This window comes from Chaetodon auriga, chromosome 1, assembly GCF_051107435.1.
Source record: "Chaetodon auriga isolate fChaAug3 chromosome 1, fChaAug3.hap1, whole genome shotgun sequence".
NCBI lineage: Eukaryota > Metazoa > Chordata > Actinopteri > Chaetodontiformes > Chaetodontidae > Chaetodon > Chaetodon auriga.
Genome location: NC_135074.1, coordinates 33,363,551 through 33,382,704, shown reverse-complemented (window position 1 = coordinate 33,382,704; position 19,154 = coordinate 33,363,551). Strand labels below are relative to the sequence as shown.

Below are 19,154 nucleotides of genomic sequence, written 5' to 3'. Positions count from 1 at the left end.
ACTGACTATGACCCTTATAAAAACTGAAAAGGTCCTTGATAGGTTAAAGTTCCCCCACCCCTGCTCTACCACATGTGCAATGGCCATGCAATTCACACACACACACACTCACTCACTCACTCACACACACACACACACACACTCACTCACTCACTCACTCACTCACTCACACACAGAGTCATAAACATGTTAATATATCTCTAACATCATAAATTATCAGAGAGGAAATGAACTGTCTGTAAATACCTCCTCTGATTACCTGCTGCTGTCTATACTACACCTGTTTTTACATCCTGTGGTAACTATAGCAACCGAACAAACAGCAGTATCTGTAGTAACTATAGTACCTGTGCTAACTGTAGTAACTAACCTTAATAACTCCAGTACATGTACTAACTCTAGTAACTAACCTTAATAACTCCAGTACCTGTGCTAACTGTAGTAACCACAGTAACTAACTGTACCAACTGTTTGCTCAGTCTGAAGTTGGAAATGATGCTTTGGTGTCATTTGTGCTTCCTTTATAAGATGTGCATTCCTCTCACACATTGTTAGAGTACAGATGTTTTGAAAGTCAAAGTCTCTCTTCCCTTCACCATTTTTGTCTCCTTCCTTGTTCTCTTTGTCCTCTGGTTGCTGGAATCATGGGGAAATTCACCTGTATCACATTAACTGAGCTCTACAAGACTGTCAGAGTCCAACTCGTCCACCTCATGTGTTCACCCTGAACCCACAGCATTTTAAAGCAGGATTATAAAGCAGGTGTTTGACAGAGTTTCATGTCCTGAGGATCATAAATACATGTGTGCAAACAGGAATCTGCCCGATGCCTTTAAACCAGCTGCTGTGAAACCTTCACTAAGAAACAGAAACAGACTTCAGGCCGACATCCAACCTTCATTCATCAGAGATTCTGTAAAGATGGTTTCAGAGCAAATGAACTGTTAAAGAAAATAACATTAGGATGAATTTCATTCAGACTTTAGAACAAACAGCTCTGAAGCTGATCTGACTTGATTTTATGCTTTCTGTGCACTTTATGCCATCTATATTTTATTATTTCTTTCTGTCATTTGATGCTTTATTCATATTTTTTCCTCCTCATGCTACTTTATTTTTACCTATACTATTTTATTCTATTGTATTCATCCTTATTATCACAGGTTTTATTCTCCATCTTATTTTACGTTCAATTTTGAACTGTTTTTTTGTCCATTCTGTCTTTTCTGTCAAGCACTCACTTGCTACCTGTGATTTCTTTCTTGTAAATCACTTTGAGCTGCAGTTCCTGTATGAAAGGTGCTGTACAAATACATTTGATAAAGTTTATCTTATGATGGTTGTATTCCTACATTTGATCACACTGATGAGGCTGGTGGCTAAAAACGCTTTGCCCGGCAAACAACTGAATGTACGAATGAAAGAATGCAGTGGTGAGTGCGACCCTGTCTTCTTCGCACAGGGACAGAGATTCAGGATCAGGATTCAGGAGACCTGATAAATAGCTCTGTAAATGTAGATTTCCTTTATGATCTGTAGTCACAGAAACACAACATGTTGCCTTGGTTGGTGTCCTCAAACTTTCTGTCTGGATTATTTGATTTTAATAAAAACTCTGAGCAGTCTCTAAATTATCTGGTGAACACAAGTTTTTTTCATTGCTCGTTTATTTCTTACAGTAAATGTCTCACGAAAACTAGAGAGCCAATAAAGTGGTTTTACTTTGAAATGTGCTGACAGGAAACAGGACACAATGTTTCCGTTACCTTACCCTGTCTCCAGCAGTTCGCAAAGTCCGTTGCTGGACGAGCTTGGTCCGGATCATGAACCTGATCTTTCACTCAGTCGGTCTTCTTGTGCTCCTTCACCCTCTGCTCTAACCCCACAGCTCCCACCGCGGAGCTCCAACATGCTGCTGCCGGGAAACGACTCCTCCGCCTGGCCTGAACTCCAGGAGTCCAACCGGTCTAAGACAGTCGGCGGCGCGGCGGAGGGGGACGGGCCCGGGCCGGAGGCGGTGATCGTGCCGGTGGTGTTCGGGCTGATCTTCGTGGTGGGGGTGGTGGGGAACTCTCTGGTGATGGTGGTGATCGGGAAGGTGAGATACAGCAGCGGGGGGGGAGTTGGTGGGGGCACAGGGGCAAGGCGCACCGGCAGCCCGACCAACATCTTCATTTTGAACCTGAGCGTGGCGGACCTCAGCTTTCTCCTCTTCTGCGTCCCCTTCCACGCCACCATCTACTCTCTGCCGGAGTGGGTGTTCGGCGCCTTCCTCTGTAAATTCGGACACTACTTCTCGACCGTCAGCATGTTGGTGAGCATCTTCACGCTGGTGGCCATGTCCGTGGACCGCTACATCGCAGTGGTCCTGTCCAGGAAGTCTCCGAGCGTCCGGAGCCGCAGGAACGCGCTGGCCGGGGTTTGCGTCATCTGGACGCTGTCTCTGGTGTGCTCGGTGCCAGTGGCCCAGTACCAGGTTCTCACCAACCACCCCACCGCCCCCAACAGCACCTTCTGCTGGGAGCAGTGGTCTGGAGTCTCCAAACATTGCTACAAGGTGACCATCTTGCTGATCGGATATCTGCTGCCGCTGCTGCTCATTAGCTGCTGCTACGCCAAGGTCAGTTCAAAAAGTGCTAATTTAACAGGATAATGTTTGACTTCCAGCTGCTGTAAAACACTGATTAATAACAGAGCAGAGGGGCCAAAGGGCGCGCACAAAGTGCCGACGGTCATTAAAACAGTGCGTAAAACCTGTGGCAAGCTGATCAACCGTCAGAATTCCGGTGTGAACTTTCAAAATAAAACGCCTGAAAAGAATCTCCAGTTATAAATGCAGATTAAACTGCGTGGCGGATGAAAAATAAAAACATAATATTATCATAATAACAATACTCATCAGACAAAGTGCCGGTCTGAATTTTCAAAATAAAACACCAAGTCATTCAATGTCAACACTGTCATCAATCATAAGTTGTCTTTTATCTGCTCTCCACGTGGACCTGCACGATAATAACAATGATTATCATAACTTAACCTTTTCCGAGTTTGTTCTACAGTGACTTTTTTATTGCATCACTGAAAACAGTGGAAGCTTCTGCTCACATGACTTCCTACATAACAAGTGATCGTCCAGATGTTGTCTCCATGTGAATATGTGTTGATGTTGTCAGTGATACTCACCTCAGTCTCCATGGCAACATTTGTGTCTGTTCAAAAGAAGAAGTTTGTCAACAAACTGATTCATTGATTCATTGTTTCAGCTCTAAAACTGTCAAATGTCTCAAATGAATACAATTTTAGCTCATGTTTAAATGAAGGAGGTGTTTGATTAGTAGATTATTTCTTACAGATCTCATTCATGTCTGTTAGAATCAAGATCAATATTCCTTTATTTGTCCCGCGAGGGGAAATTTCAGAAAACAGCAGCATCAGTAAAGATTAATATAAGAAGTGCAATGCAGATTAGAAACAAAACAGTATATACAAAAGAGTGAGGATTTAAATAAAAATAAAAAGAAAGAAATTGTAAAAAAATTGTAAGAAATTGTAGATCGTATTTACAGATTGTTATGTACATGTTTTTATTGCACAGCTTATTGTCCAGACTACTGCACTGATTACTTGGAGCAGTTTTTGTTGTACAGTCTGACAGCTGCAGGGAGGAATGACCTGCGATACTGCTCCTTCACACACTTTGGACGTAGCATCCTGTCACTGATGGAGCTCCTCAGTGCAGTGAGTGTGTGTTGGAGGGGGTGGGAGTCATTGTCTGTCATGGAGGACAGCTTGGCTGTCATCCTCCCCCCCCCCCACCTCCTCCACCAGTTCCAGAGGGCATCCCAGGACAGAGCTGGCCTTCTTGATGAGTTTGTCCAGCCTCTTCCTGTCAGCTGAAGCGATGCTGCTCCCCCAGCAGACTACACCATAGAAAATGGCAGAGGCCACAACAGAGTCACAGAAGGTCTTCAGGAGTGCCCCACGCACCCCAAAGACCTCAGCCTCCTGAGCAGATAGAGTCTGCTCTGTCCTTTTTTGTAAAGTGCAGTGGTGTTATGAGTCCAGTCCAGTTTGTTGTTCAGATGAACACCCAGGTACTTATAAGATGTCACCATCTCAATGTCCCTTCCCTGGATGTTCGCTGGTGTTGGTGGAGAGTGCGGGCGCCGGCGAAAGTCCACAACCAGCTCCTTGGTTTTACCCACGTTAATCTGGAGGTGGTTCTGCTGGCACCAGTCCACAAAGTCCTGGATGAGTCCTCTGTATGACCTGTCGTCCCCATCTGTGATGAGGCCAACAATGGCAGAGTCATCAGAGAACTTCTGCAGGTGGCAGGTTGGTGACAGGTGTGAAAAGTCTGCTGTGTAGAGGGTGAAGAGGAACGGTGCCAGCACCGTTCCCTGGGGGGCCCCCACACTGCAGAGGACAGTCCCTGACACACAGTCCCGTGTCCTCACATACTGTGGGCGGTTGGAAAGGTAGTCCACTATCCAGCATGTGAGGTGTTGGTCCACCCCTGAAAGCTCCAGCTTGTTCCTCACGATGGCTGGCCTGATGGTGTTGAAAGCACTGCTAAGGTCCAGGAAAAGGACCCGAACAGAGCTCCCAGCCAGAATCGTAAGAAGATTTTAATTCATTCTTATTTATAGAACAGAAGTTGTCTCAGGACTCTTTCCATACAGAGCTGGTACAGACCAGATTACATCTTCACAGAGACCCAACAGTTCCTTCATGAGCAAAAACTTGGCAACAGTGGCGAAGAAAAACCCTTTAACAGGAACAAACCTTGAGCAGAACCAGGATCAGCGTGGGCGCCCATCGGCCTCGACATTTAATTTTCTACAAAGTCAGAAAGAAATGATTCACTTACGTATCGTGATTCTTCTTTGTGTGACTCCTGCATCAATGTAGTTTACCACATTTATCTGCAGTCTCATTCAGGGTTTTAAAAGGACGCTTTCCATGTTCACTTTCATATGTGAATACATTTATACTGTGTGCAGTTTTTAGGGTCTCTGTTCACTTCGGCCTGACATCTGATTCTATTTCATATTTCCGTATGGCAGCAGCCATACAGTTCTGTTATTGGATGTCTGTGCTAGTCACTGTTTGTCCATAACGAAGACCATGTTCAAGCATAAGGGTGTCCATCAGTACACGTGGCACCAGGCACCCTAGGCCGGAGGTCAATGATCGACTTTGTAGTCGACTTGTAGTCAATCACCCCGCCACCCTGCTCCCTTAGAGATAGGGTGAGGAGCTCTGTCACCCGGGAGGAGCTCAGAGTAGAGTCGCTGCTCCTCCACATCGAGAGGAGTCAGCTGAGGTGGCTTGGGCATCTCTATCGGATGCCCCCTGGACGCCTCCCTAGGGAGGTATTCCAGGCATGCCCCACCGGGAGGAGGCCCCGGGGAAGACCCAGGACACGCTGGAGTGACTATGTCGCTCGGCTGGCCTGGGAACGCCTCGGGAGGAAGTGTCCGGGGAGCTCAGAGTGCTGCCCCTGCGACCCGGCCCCGGATGAAGCGGGAGAAGATGGATGGATTTCCGTATGGCAGCAGCTCGATGAGCAGGAACAGCTAGATGTTGCAGTTTACGTCACAAAGTGTTTATTTACCACTTTCATATGCAGAATAGAAATGATGCTGCTGAAATAAAACTCAGAAGACAGAATGATACGTGATGGGCTTTGTTTTTGGAAATATGATATTCAGTCTCTACAAGTGTTTGATTCAACTTCTTCCCATTGTCTAGTTTTTTAAAAAGCAAGCAAAAGTCACAATAAATGACAATACGTAAGGATCAGATTACGTATGGAATGAGAGAATGTGTTGTTCAGGTGCTGCTCATGAAAAACAGAATCTTTACAGTCATGTTTATTAATGTGTGCTGTCCCTGTTAAATAAACCAACCAATAAAAAGTTAATTTTTTCTGTTACGTTACTGCTGGTTTTACTTAAACCGTTAGTTAACTGTTTCACAAGATTTCCTTATTTTTCGTTATTTATTAAGTCTGCAGAGTTAAAAACCAAAGCAGTTCTGATCAGCCACGGTCACATCATCTGATGCTGAACTCAGAGTAGCTGGGTCACAATGTCAGAATAAAAGTCCTCTGGAGTGTCCTGTGTGTCAGTGCTCTTATTGTGAAGGCAGCACAGCTTGACTTCCTCCTGGATTCAAACTGTTCCTGCTGACCTGATTCTCTGTTACTGTCAGTTATTCATAACACATTTGTTTCCTCTTCCAGGTTTTATTTCATCTTCATAAAAAGATGAAGAACATGTCCAAGAAGTCTGAGCGCTCCAAAAGAAAGGTACAGTCCTCCGTTTGCCTCTTCCTCCTCCTCTTCCTCCTTCCTGTGTGAAGCTGAGTGAAGCAGTTCCTGAATACAGTCTGAAACAGTCAGCTGACACTCAGTATAGTCAGCTTGTCTGATTTAAACAGTTTATGGTTGTTATTGTTTGGGATGATGATGATGAAGAAAGATCATGTGGCTGCTGTATTGCACCATGATGTACGGTATATTTCTATGACCGATTTAACAAACTCAACAATATAATCATGCTATTTTCGACACCTTGTTGATGTGGCCCACTCATCGAGTGTGTCGATGTGTGTTTATGTACAACGTATTTTGTAGTAACAGACAAGTGAAAATGAAGATGCTTCGTTCCAAGTAGAAAGGAAGTGTTGAGTTTGGATTAATAGCCCAACACAGTAACTTAAACAGAGGAAACCGGAGTGGATCAAAGCCAGGTTTAGTACTGAAATATGGCAAATTATACTTAATAAACAAAGGCCTGTCTAATACAAGCCTGCTTCACGACAGGTTGAAGGAGGGTGTTATTATTTGTCAATCAATGTATTTTTAGAAGGACCCAAGAGGCAGATAATCAGCAAGAGAACCAAGGGAGCCGTTTAAACAAACAGTTTATTTAACAATAACAAAATAAACTAAAACACTACAACAACACAAAATCAGCCCAAGAAAACAAAAACATTCACTGCACCGTGGCGAGCGGGTAGGAAGGAAAAACACACGACTAACGACAAAACCAAACCTAACCAAACCGCTATACTATGAACAACAAAACAAAGACGAGATTCGCACGCAGGTGACTATGGATACGAGGCTAGGCAACACGGAAGCTCTGGTTACAGGAAAAATGGCTGGAAAGTCTCAGCAAGTTGCTCTGACAGTCTGCTTAAATCATGAGATGAATCAGTGGGAATCAGCCTCAGGTGCGCCGTGTGCTCGTCGCACCGCCAGGCCACACCTCCACTGCGGACACGGAGAAAAAGGGTTAACAAAACACAAACAACCAACATGGAAAGACAAAAAAAAAAAAAAAAATCATAATAACACAGACTCTAACAGAGAATGGATGGGCGGTGATCAGGGGTGGAGGACTGATAATCAGAATGATGGAGTTATTGATCAAAAGGCTGCTGCAGACAGGAGCACATCCACACCCTTTTCAGCCAATCAGCAGTGAGCTGTCACTCAGCCCTGATGTTTCCTGTTTGTGCAGCAGTGAGGACCATCGTCATCATGGTGAACATCATCATGTCTGCACAGATGATGATGATAATGATGATGTTGTTTTATTCCCTTTCTTTTTCCCTGTGTTGACCGTGACAGTGACAGGAAGTCCATCAGCTCTGCAGATTGTTTCCTGTTTCTTCTTCTGTCAATCAAATGTAGCGGTGGAGCGGTGGAGTCCAATGTAAAGCCGGTGTATTCCCGTGGACCGAGTGCTTTGAAGACTTCGTGGTATTAAATGAAATGAGAGCATCTTCACTGCTCAGCTCAACTGTTCAGAGAAAGGATTTGTTCTTCAAACAATTCTTCAGTAAATATTGGTTTGTTTCTGGACCTTGGCATCTGCTGATTTAAAGATTTTTAGAAATTATTTTAATAAATGACCCAAAATAAAGCTTTTATAAAATGTAGAAATGACTCAAAAGGGAAGTTTAGATAAACCTGGTTATTATTTATTGCAATTATTAAATAAGAAAGTAAATATGAAAATAATATATAATATTCTTTGAAATAACCCCATAAAAACTCCAAAACTCAGCTACTACAATAGATTCATACTTGAATGTTTCTGCGGGACACTTTAGACAATGAATGGATTAAACGGAGCGTTGGAGTTGGAGAGGCCACCGTGGTAAACAGCCGACAGTGTGCAGACGTCCCGTCACAGCAGATCACAGATCAGTTTACAGCAGAGTCTGCTGCTCCTCGGGTCAGTGAAGCAGGAGCAAGGGCTGCTGGGTAAATATTTAGACAGTGGGACTAAGAATAGAGGAGATTCCCTCAGACTCCTGCTGTAAGAAACTAAGAGATTCAAGGTCATTCACAGCAGAAACACTCTGCACAAACAAGCAGACATTTTCAGGTCTTCTATGAATATTTAAAAATGTATTTATACTTGAATACATTTAGAATACTGATGTTCTTTTGCAGGAACATTCATGCTCTTCTAATCTGCAGGAGATAACAGTATGTTCCAAGAGAAATACAATGTTATCTGGATGATGTTCTTATCAACACAATGAGGAAATGTTTTTAATAACCACGTCTGTCATTTAAAGGTTTTTGTCCGGTATCGCCTCTTGACAGTAAATCATCAGAATGCTTTTTATGGTTGTGTTTAGACAGAGTTCTTTATTAAGTAGCCAAATCACATAAAACACAAAAACAAATCAAGAAAGAGAGACAAGGTACAACATGAAGCCTAGTCCTATAAAATAACTGATGGTTTAGTTTAGAAACCTGACAGCAGGATGTGAGTTTAATATGTCAGACTTTATGATAAGTCATTAGTATCTGCACAGCCATCAGCATTTTTTAATCCAGCGTTTATTGCAGGGGTGGAGAACCTTTCTTCTATCACGGGCCATTTCAGGTTTCATGTCATCCTGTGAAGGCACATGTATCACTCTGCTGGAACTGCTCAGATGAAAGTGATGATAATGCTGGTGATGATGATTCTGTTCTCCAGGTTTGGCTCAGTCAGTCTTGACTCAGTGTTGAACAGAGCTGCTCTCAGCAGCAGTTTGCGGCTTTACAGCTCAGTGGTTTCATGTCGTCGGTTGTTAGAAACATCAGCTGGTTCCACATTAAACAGAAAATCTGTTTGGTTCCTTTTGTTGACTCTTCACGTCCTGAAACGTCTCATGAACACCTGAAGGAGTTTCAGCTCAGCAGCAGGTTGAGAGGTCAGAGCAGCTTCTGTTCTTCAGAGCAGGAACGTGCTCAGTGTTTCCTCTTCACATGTTTCTCATGTACATAACTGTCTGTAAATACAGCTTCAGCTTCAGCTCAGAGGTTCTTGGTAACGTCCACCATGGAGGTCAGATCACAGAGACACTTTCTGTCACTGAGCTTCACGTCAGCTTCTCCTTCATCTCTGTGAATTATTCAGACAAATGGACACTTTGGACAGTTTGGACAGTTCGTCTGCTGCTCTCAGCTCCACAGCAGCAACAAGGCTCTCCTTCACTAATTCTGCTTCTGAAGGAAGGATGAAAGCATCTTATTACAACTCATATTTACATTTATTTTTAGTGGAGACATCTGGTGGCCCGTAGCAGTTATGATGGGAGCAAAGGTGGAAGTCAGGTGACATAGAATTAAGAGGAAGAAAGTCCACATGTGGAGGTGGTGGATGGATGTGTCAATCAATCACAGGTTCATGTCCTGTATGAAGCCAAAAGTTAATGCTGACTTATTTGAACTTATGTAACGTATTTCAGTTATGTCACATATGTAACAGTCACATTTTTAAACCAAACAGTGATCTTTTCCTGAACCTAACCAGGTCATTTTGTTACCTAAAACAAAGCAAACTGCAACCATTTCACCACGTTAACCAGGTCATGAAGAAGGTCTGGTGTGATGAAGGTGTGGTGCGCCTGTCGCTGGTACTTTCCAGTGGTCAGATATGTCATTTTGGTCACTAGCAGCTGACCTATCCAGTCTTTTGTGTATGAGGACATGTCACTTTGCAGGAACATTTTGTTTTTGTACTTCACCATCAGCCATGAAGTTTGGCACCATGCTGCACTGCACCAGCAACAGAAAGTGTGTTTGTAACATTATTATACTGACCGTCCTTCATCACGGTGCCACTCTTAGAGAGGTAAAGCTCCAGCTGTCGCTTAAATGTACATCTGTCAACATGTTTCCTCAGTTAAAACACTTCAGCTCAAAAACAGCAACTCACATTTCCAGACCGATAATCAGTCATAAATGGAGACTTTTTAGAGACTTAAGGCATTTAACAAAAAAAAAAAAAAGTTTAAATATTTTTTGAAACTAAAGACATTTCAGAAAGTGAGGGCATTTTTGTAACATGAGGACATTTTTGTAAAGTGACCTAAACAGAGCACTTCAAGGATTTGAGAGGTTTGAGTGGAAGTTTGGATGTTTGTGTAGAAGAGTCTTTTGAATCAGATCACACTTTAGAAATAACCAGAGCTGCTGGTGGACATGTGATCCTATAAAATTTGGAGGTGGTGAGTTTGGAGAAGAGTCAGAAAACAGTTGAAGCTGCTCACAAAGAATGAACTCTCAGGTTTCCTCGAATACTTCATCTTTATTATTGTTCTTTTGACTTATTTTATTGGATTTCCTTTCATTTGTGGTCAGTTCACTGATGGTCTCACCTGCTGAAACTTGACAATTACCATCAGAATTATTACTGTTCATTTTTATTATATATTATTTTTCATTTCAGACCCATTTTGATGCTGAAATCGTGGAATTGCAGCGTTTGTGTTGACTATGTTTGCGCTGTTTTTAATGAGGGAGGTGGCAGAAGTCGAGATTTTTGTCAAACAATAAACAGATGCAGACATCAATAGATAGATAGATGTTGTGTGTTGTGTTTGGGGAGTATTTCTGAAGTATTGGGTTAGGGTTAGGGTTAGCAGTGTTTGGGAAATGTTTATGAAGTAAGTTTTTTGGAGCATCCAGGAAGCATTCCGACTGATATTGATCTAAAATAGTGCTCTGATCATGGAACACACCTTCCTGTAGATTAACATTCAGACTGATGTTTCCTCTGTTATCCTGCAGACTGCTCAGACGGTTCTCCTGGTCGTCACTGCCTTCACCATCTGCTGGTTACCTCACCACATCATCGCCATGTGGGTAGAGTTCGGCACCTTTCCCCTGAATGATGCCTCCTTTGCCTTTCGCATCGTCTCCCACTGCCTGTCTTATGGAAACTCCTGCGTCAACCCCATCCTCTACGCCTTCTTGTCTGAGAACTTCCGTAAGGCCTGCCGCCAGGTCTTCACCTGCCGTTTCCTGTACCTGCCGCCACCCAACAGCAAGGTGGTTCGGTTCCGCATGGAGAACTTCTCTACCACACACTCCACCACCAACATTTGAAGGGGATGGGGTGGGAGACATGATTGGATAAAACAATAAAACAACAAGAACATACTGATTTCCTCCTATGGGAACGAGAGTGAGAACTGTGTCTGAAAGGTTAGGAGGCTGATGGAGGAGATTTTACAGCAGGATGTAGCTTACATGACGACAGCAAGTGATTGGCTGCTGTCTGTATCTGTGACAGCCTGCAGGCACCTGGTCATAGAAGAACCGAAAATGGAGTTTCATTAATGACAGAATTACGGACTGAACAGAAAACTGCACGACAGATTGAGGATTTTAAAATTGACAAAAACCCAGCTCTGTGTTAAGCGTTTTCCAGGTGGTATACATTGGTATTTTCTGCCACTAGGGGGCGCCATCTTGTCATTGGCTGCTTGGATTCTTTTGAAATTTGGTCAGCAGTGACATTCAGTTCTTTACTGTAATTCGTACTGTATGTAAAACATTTGATATTTCTCCAAATATTTGATCAAATATTATGACATATTATTTGACAATACACTTGAAAAAGGCAGTTTGATGTGTGAGGTTTTTTTTTTTTTTCAGAATTGTAGCCCAATCATCTTTCTGTTATTTGCTTGTGCCTTACACTTACACAGTTTGCAAAGAATAATGATGTATGCAAGCGTGCACACACAGTTTGGCAACAGAAGTGTCTTTGAGCATTGTTAAAAGTGCTCTACATATAAAATGTATTATTATTATTATTATTATTATTATTATTATTATTATTATTGTTATTATTATTATTAAGTATGGTGGAGTACAACAGCAAGTCCATTAACCACCAAAGACTGCAACTGCTATGAAACAAACTGACTTTGAAGCAATGGTGCATGACCTCCAGATGCCTGTTCTGTTAGTGAGCGGGCAGAAGACATTAGCAAGAAGCCCCTTATTCAGTGGCCAGATATTTACACTTATTTGGTGGAGAAACCCATGTACATCAGTGAGAAAGTACAAAGTACTTTCAACTACGTTATCTGTCGTTATGTACAGAACTTCAAATATCACGACGTACTCAGAGTTTTTGTCTTGACATCAGAAATCCTCCATGGCCAAAGGTAAGGACACAACACAAGCATGTATGAGACGGAAACTGACAAATCCACAGTGACTGTATGAACATGGACATGATGAGTATTTCCTGACTGTTGACTTCCCTTTACAGAAGACACACTGTTGGGATTTTTACTCAGTCAAAAGTCAAATGCTACTTAAGATTCAGGAAACAAACATGAGAGATGTGCAGAGACACGATCAATAAATAAAAGTATGAGAATAAAAGTCAAATCAGGTGGAGATGATGCACGGCGGCAGCAGTGATGGTTGATGATGAGGAGTCATCCCTGCGTGTGTTTTACCTTCCTGCCTGAAATGATCTCATGTCTACAACGTGGATGTTTGATGATTTGGTTTAATCTTAAATGAGAAACAACATCTCACTAGAGCTGAATGTGAGTCAAAGTTCTCTGTCCACCACGGGAGGTGGTGGGCAGATGGAGCTTCGGGCGGATGAACTTGGGTGGAGACAGTTTGACTGAACGTCTCTTTGTCTGATGATGAGTTAAAGTCGGCGTGGAGCTGAGCTGAACATCAGGTGAGTCTCTTCACTGTCAGACGTGAGGGTCCGCCTGATCGAGGTAAGGTCTGTTCACCGTGTTAGAGCAGAAATGAAGTACTTCTACCTCTGAAGTCATGTATAAACTCAGCAGGTTGATTTCCTGCTGTTCAGTAAAAATCAGCGGCGAGATGCAGCAGCTGTGATGGAGGAGTGAGCGTGTGAATGAAAGGTGGATGACAGCATGAACTTTGCTGGAGCATCATGTTGAAGTGGGTCATCTCTGATGGAGGACATGAAAAGTTTTTTTTCAGTTTTTTAACTTTAGGTGAAGTTTGTACTCAGGACATCTCAAACACACCTGCGATGTGATGTCCTGAAGTCCGCAAACACACCAGTGTGTTTTGTTTTTTTAACCATTGGATTTGTTTGTTTGTTTGTTTGTCTCTGAACAGAATCTCCTCTGCTGAGAAGAAGTGAAGGTCGTCCTGTTTACCAGGATGGTGAAAGGCAGAAAAAATGATTTGAAGTATCACAAAGGAATCAGTTGATCAACTGATCAACTGATCAGTTGATCAGTTGATCAGTGGAGCTTCAGATGGACTCAGTGGAAAAAAAACAGCATAGTTTTTGTGTGGAGTTGATGTGATTGATTTTTTGTATTTATCGTGTTTGTTGTATTTTTGTAAATGTCTTGTTGAAGCTCTGATCTTTCATATAATTATCTAATAATTAAGAGTGGAGATTTTGGAAAACTTCGGTTTCTTGTTTGCATGTAACCAGAGAAAAATGGAGAAAAACTGAGATTTCGATAGCCGACGTCACATTATACGCCAGAACTTGCACCTGCGCCGAAAGTGCGACCTATGTTTCCATTACATTTGGCTATGGTGATCATGGATGCATTCAGAGCAGTAGTCGCGTTCAGTGGTGGCTGGTGAATTTTTGTCTTGGGGGGCTAATTTACCAAACCAAAAAGTGGAGTCGTCAACGCCAGACCACAAGAATTAATGTATATTATGTTTAAAATAGACATTTAAATGCAGGTGAATGTTACCAGTTAGTGAATTTGAATTCATCTCCCCAGTGTTTGATATGTTTGGCTCCAGATAAGATAGAATTGGTCCACACAAACCCTTAAAATCTCCTTTTCCATCATTAAACAAACCAAGAATGTGTAAATATATTTTTTACTTCAAAAGTAAAAAGAGAAACAATTCATTTTCACAGCTTCCAAGAGAACCAAGTGCTTCTTCTGTCCAGGTAAAAAAAAAAAAAAACAGCAAATGCATACAGATGAAACCAACAAACACTGAACATTTTGATTAAAAAAACAATCAGACCATCAGGCTTAAAGCCCAAAGTGCTTCTGTTAGCTAACATTTATATTAACAACCTTAAATGACAATGAAAACACAGCAAATCCTCATATTTAAGACTATCAAAGCAACAAAAAAATCATCACTTTGTCTAAAGAAAATAAGTGAACCCATCAGGCTTTAAGCCAAACGTGCTTGATCACGTTGGTCAGTTCCCTTGGTTTGGAAAAGCAGGCAAGGGAAGCAGAATAAAGCAGCTGCCTCACTGCGTCACGTGAGCCGAGATGTCTTCTCAGAGCAGCTCCGTGAAAAAGAGCGCGCACATCTCCTCCCTCTGTCTTCGACCGCTGTCTGATGAAGACGTCCGGCCGTCAGGTCCGAGCTCCTTCACGCTCAGTTTCTCCTCTGAACGGCGCTGTTTTCAGTGACTTCAGTGACTTTTCTCAGTTTATTTACTCCTTTTTCGGCTCTCTCTGTGATTAGCTAATGATCTTGTTTGCTAATTCCTCCGACACTCTGCGCTCAACGTCACTCGCTTGGCGGTTTTGATTACAGGCTCGTGGTGAACAGACCGCTCGCTCTCTGCTGCCACCCCATGGCCGGTGGTGTGTATAGCGATCAGAGGGAGGCAGCGGTCTCCTGTCTCGTATCTCTTGTATTGAAGAGGAACGAACTGCGCATGTCAAAGTTATAACCGGAGTCAATGGGGAAAGATGAGTCCGCCCCGGGCCGGATATATGTCAGCTGTTAGTAACTGTAGACAACGCAGGACATTTCTAATCTGACTATTTAGTGCAGATTTTACATTTTAGTAACCTAACTTTAGTAACCTAACATTTTAAAAAAACGTTTTATTAAAGGAAAGGATGTGTGATTCTACATGATGTGAAACAGAGGGGGTGGTGCCCTAGCGCCCTCTATTGGCCAGCCGCCCCCTGGTCGCGTTTATGTTGGTGCAAACCCTTTTCATATGTTTGCATTTGCAAATACAGCAGCTCTATTATATTGAGGAGCAGAGACGAATGAGAGCTCGGAGGTCAGCAATTTTGCAGCACTGCACATGAACTCAACCATGTATATGGTGTATATGTGGACTGCCACCAGACGATAATCCGGTGAGTATCTTTTATTAAAGGCGTAGGCTTGGCACATCCTGTCAACACTAGGTCACTACAAGATCTATTGGTTATGACAGGGGGAAGGCACTTCTGCGGCAGATGATGAGGAGACTTCTTGTGGAAATAATTTAGTCCATAATGGATAACAAGTCAGTGATGTGGTGCTCATAGAAAATATCATATTTGCAACAGGACAAGGACAGCCTGATAGCCAGCCTGGCAACATAGAGAGTACTGCCTAAAGGAAATCCACATTATGCACAATTCCTGTTGTGCTTATTGATAGGTGTTTCACAGAATTCACGAACTGTCAGACGTCTATACACGCAACACCTAGAGAGACAAATAGAGCTGGCAGATGGCACAAGAAAAAAACTGCAGGAAATAGACCTTGACATGGAAATCAAACGAAAGACACTGAGGAAACTGGACCCGGAAATCCTGAAACTAGAAAGAGAAGCAAGTGATTTCAATGCACACTGTAAGCATGACACCCACTGCTCCTGGTCTGCCGTGGAGGAAGGACGACCAGGATGGGTTAAAGGCGGAGGACAAATTTCACCAGTGCATGGCGTGTGTGTGCATGTGGATGTATCTGTGTGACAAATAAAGGAGACTGTCCCTCTGATTCTTCTTCTTGTCCCTCTGATGTCTGTAACACAATGAATAAATCATTGTTGTTCTCTCTCCCTCAAGCTCCAAGCTGACAAGTGATGACAGCAAAATAAAAAAGGTCATAACACATTGTGGTGTCCTCCCAGTTTCATAAATGTACAGTACACTATATAGTTATCGGTCCAGTGAAGCGATACTATAATTTGGGAAGATTATACAATTATGAAACCTAACAACCAGAAACTGTGCTACTATTGCCAAATAAAATACATGTACATAGGGAAGAGTGACATACACTATCCTTTATTGGTAAGGGATGGGTTTCAACAAAAAGAAAAGTCACCTGAAATAATTAACAATGTATTGGTCTCTGACCAGTCTGCCATTAACGTTATCTGGAAATGTTGCAGCATTGTCCCAGTCAATCTCTAGGGCCACTCTAGGAGCCCTTTCCTTCTTGAGACAGGCAATATTATGTAGCACTGTGCAGGCAACAGTGACGTCACAGGCCCTGTCTGGGGTGACCCTCAGGTTGTAGCGATCAGCTGTCACTACCACGGGAGGTTACTCGCGTTCATCCCCGCACGCACACACCCCTTCGCCGTCACTTACACACCTCCGCTCCGGAGCCAATGGTGGCCGACACCTAGTCGTCTTAGGTTGATGACGAAATCCAAGATGGCGCGCATAGTCCGACGAGGGAGCGATGATGTCGTCAAGATAGACAAAGCAGATTCTTCCTCTGAGCTCTCCAAGCGCCAGTTCCATAAGCCGCTGGAAGGTTGCTGGAGCGTTCTTCAGACCAAACGGCATAACCTTGAATTGGTAGAGGCCCAAAGCACAGACGAAGGCTGTTTTTTCTCTGCTTTCAGCATCCATGTGGACCTGCCAATACCCAGAGTTCAGATCCAGCGTGGTGAAGACCTTGGCTCCGCCCAGAGAATCCAGGATCTCCTGTATCGTTGGTAGTGGATACGCATCATCCAGCGTCACAGAGTTTAATTTCCGGAAGTCCACACAGAATCTTGGATCCACACCTGTCTTCTTCGGAATCAACACCACTGGAGCAGCCCAGGCAGAGGATGACGGCTCAATGATATCATCAGCCAACATCTTGTCAATCTGTCTCTTCATTACCTCAAGTTTTGCGGGAGAGACGCGATAAGGTTTTTGTCGGATTGGCACCTCTTGTGTCACAAAGATCTTGTGCTGAAGAAGGTTAGTGCGACCCAATTTTGTGGTGCAAACATCGTCATTGTCATGGAGTTGATTCAACAACCGCACTTTCCCACTCTGATCCAGGTGAACGTCCTGTATCACTTGTCGGAACAAGTCAGAGACACCGTCATCTGGCGACGAAAGAAGGTGAGAGGGAGCCACTGCAGAGAAGAACGCACAGTGATGGCTGAGTGCCAGTCCAGTCGGGGTGTCCGCCAAGAAATGGAATCGCTCCTCTTCCTTGGTGCTGAACCAGTAGGCGTTGTTAGCGATATCCAGATTCATGCCACTATGAAAAAGAAAGTCCAGGCCGAGCACACATGGAAATGCAAGGGTTTCTGAGTGCAGCACAGCAGTGGACTGAGTCCAGGTCTTCCCATGCAGAGTGTATTCCACCTCGCACTGGCCCAGTGGTTGCTTCGGCTCTCCATCCGCCAGATATATAGGACCCTTAGTCCAAGGAGCCATTTTGTGTGTCCATGTGTCCTTAACTGATGTCCACAGATCCTGATTCAGCAGAGTAAAGGAGGATCCCGTGTCGACAATGGCTCTGCCCGTCCAAGGTCCCAATGACAAAGGCACCACCAACTGGAGTGGTGAGCACTTAGATGAACACTGGAGCGGAGGCAATGTAGAAGAATGTTGGCGTGAGGGTGGTGGATTGCCCGAATGTAAGGGATGCAAGCCCAAGTTTGTCAATGTGTTCGCTGTAGGATTCCCTCGAGGTCCAGAGAAGGCCGGATTCCCCTTTCCTTTCTTCCCATTATCTGCAAACTGACATGTAGCAGGTGGATGCCCCCCCTTGCAACGCCAGCAGAAGGGTCCAGGAGGTTTAGAAGGAGCCGGTGCGTCCACAGGAGAGGGGGGTTTTACTGAATTATCCTGCCTTGTCTGTGGCTTAGCCAGAGATTGCAGTCTGCGCTCATACACCAGCTGATTATCTTTGTCTTTTTCCAGCTGCTGACCGAGCCGAACCAACCCATCCACAGTGGTTACGCCACTGCTACGGAGCTGACTGGTGAGCTTCGGGTTGCTATTTTTCAAGATCAATTTAATGACCTCCTCCTCCCGTATATCAGGTTTCCAACGACGACACAACGATCTGTACATGTAAGCAAAATCCCTGAAACTCTCCTCTTCACCTTGGACACGGGTCCGAACCCTCTCGGCCAATTCGTCCTCATAGTCCTCAGAAAGAAACGCTGCAATGAACTTCATTTCAAAGTCCGCCCAGGTGGTGGTTTCCCGCCAGACAACATCCCACCAATCTCTGGCTGTCCCATACAACACATTTCTGAGGGTGGCAATCAGTTCCTCATCCAACAGTGGGTGAAGCGCAAGGAAGTCATGGCACTTTTCCAGGTAGAGCAGTGGGTCAGAAGTATCATCACGCTGACCAAATGTGGGAAATTGGAGATTTATGGGCGTTTTACCAACTAACCTCCCCCTTACATCACCTTGTGTACTGTCCGCAGGCCCCTCCAGGTTAGTCCGTAACATAGACTGAAGTCTAGGATGAGGAAGCTGCCCAGACGCCACAGGAGAGCTGGTGAGAGGGGTGGTTTGTGCAGCTCCCCAGCTTGCGACAGTCCCAACAATGCGGAGTCTTCTGTTGCTGTAGCAGAAAGTGGCTGCAGTGGAGGTGGGGGGGTAAGTGCCCGACTGGGTCCTGGCTCCACATTCTCAAAAATATCCAAATCCAGGAGAGAGTAAGTAGCTTGTCCTGTCTCACTCACATTAGGTGAACGACCATCCTGCTGACCGGCTGGGGCCGGCGGAGCTGCAGTGCACTGAATGTCCACCAGGGATCCATCGAAGGACGCCATTTTGAATTTTTTAACGTGTCCCTTGATGTTTTGTTTCTCTTGTTTTAATTATTTCCTTTGTCCGTGAGAGCGGTTTGATTAAAC

The 19,154-nt window shown here is 43.9% G+C and overlaps 1 protein-coding gene across 1 annotated transcript; it reads left to right on the top strand.

Moving 5' to 3' along the window:
- Window positions 1-1,909: 1,909 nt before the first annotated feature.
- On the top strand, window positions 1,910-11,513 carry galr1b (galanin receptor 1b). Its single transcript, XM_076739083.1, has 3 exons — window positions 1,910-2,620; window positions 6,248-6,313; window positions 11,090-11,513. Exons 1-3 carry the CDS (start codon window positions 1,910-1,912, stop codon window positions 11,405-11,407), a joined length of 1,095 nt encoding a protein of 364 aa, XP_076595198.1. The 3' UTR covers window positions 11,408-11,513.
- The last annotated feature ends 7,641 nt before the right edge of the window (window positions 11,514-19,154 follow it).

Excerpts from the sequence above, each read along its gene's own strand:
- galr1b (XM_076739083.1), top strand. The coding sequence starts at position 1,910 with ATGCTGCTGCCGGGAAACGACTCCTCCGCCTGGCCTGAACTCCAGGAG. Across the intron at positions 2,621-6,247 it reads TTAGCTGCTGCTACGCCAAG|GTTTTATTTCATCTTCATAA; the intron begins GTCAGTTCAAAA and ends TTCCTCTTCCAG. Across the intron at positions 6,314-11,089 it reads CTGAGCGCTCCAAAAGAAAG|ACTGCTCAGACGGTTCTCCT; the intron begins GTACAGTCCTCC and ends GTTATCCTGCAG.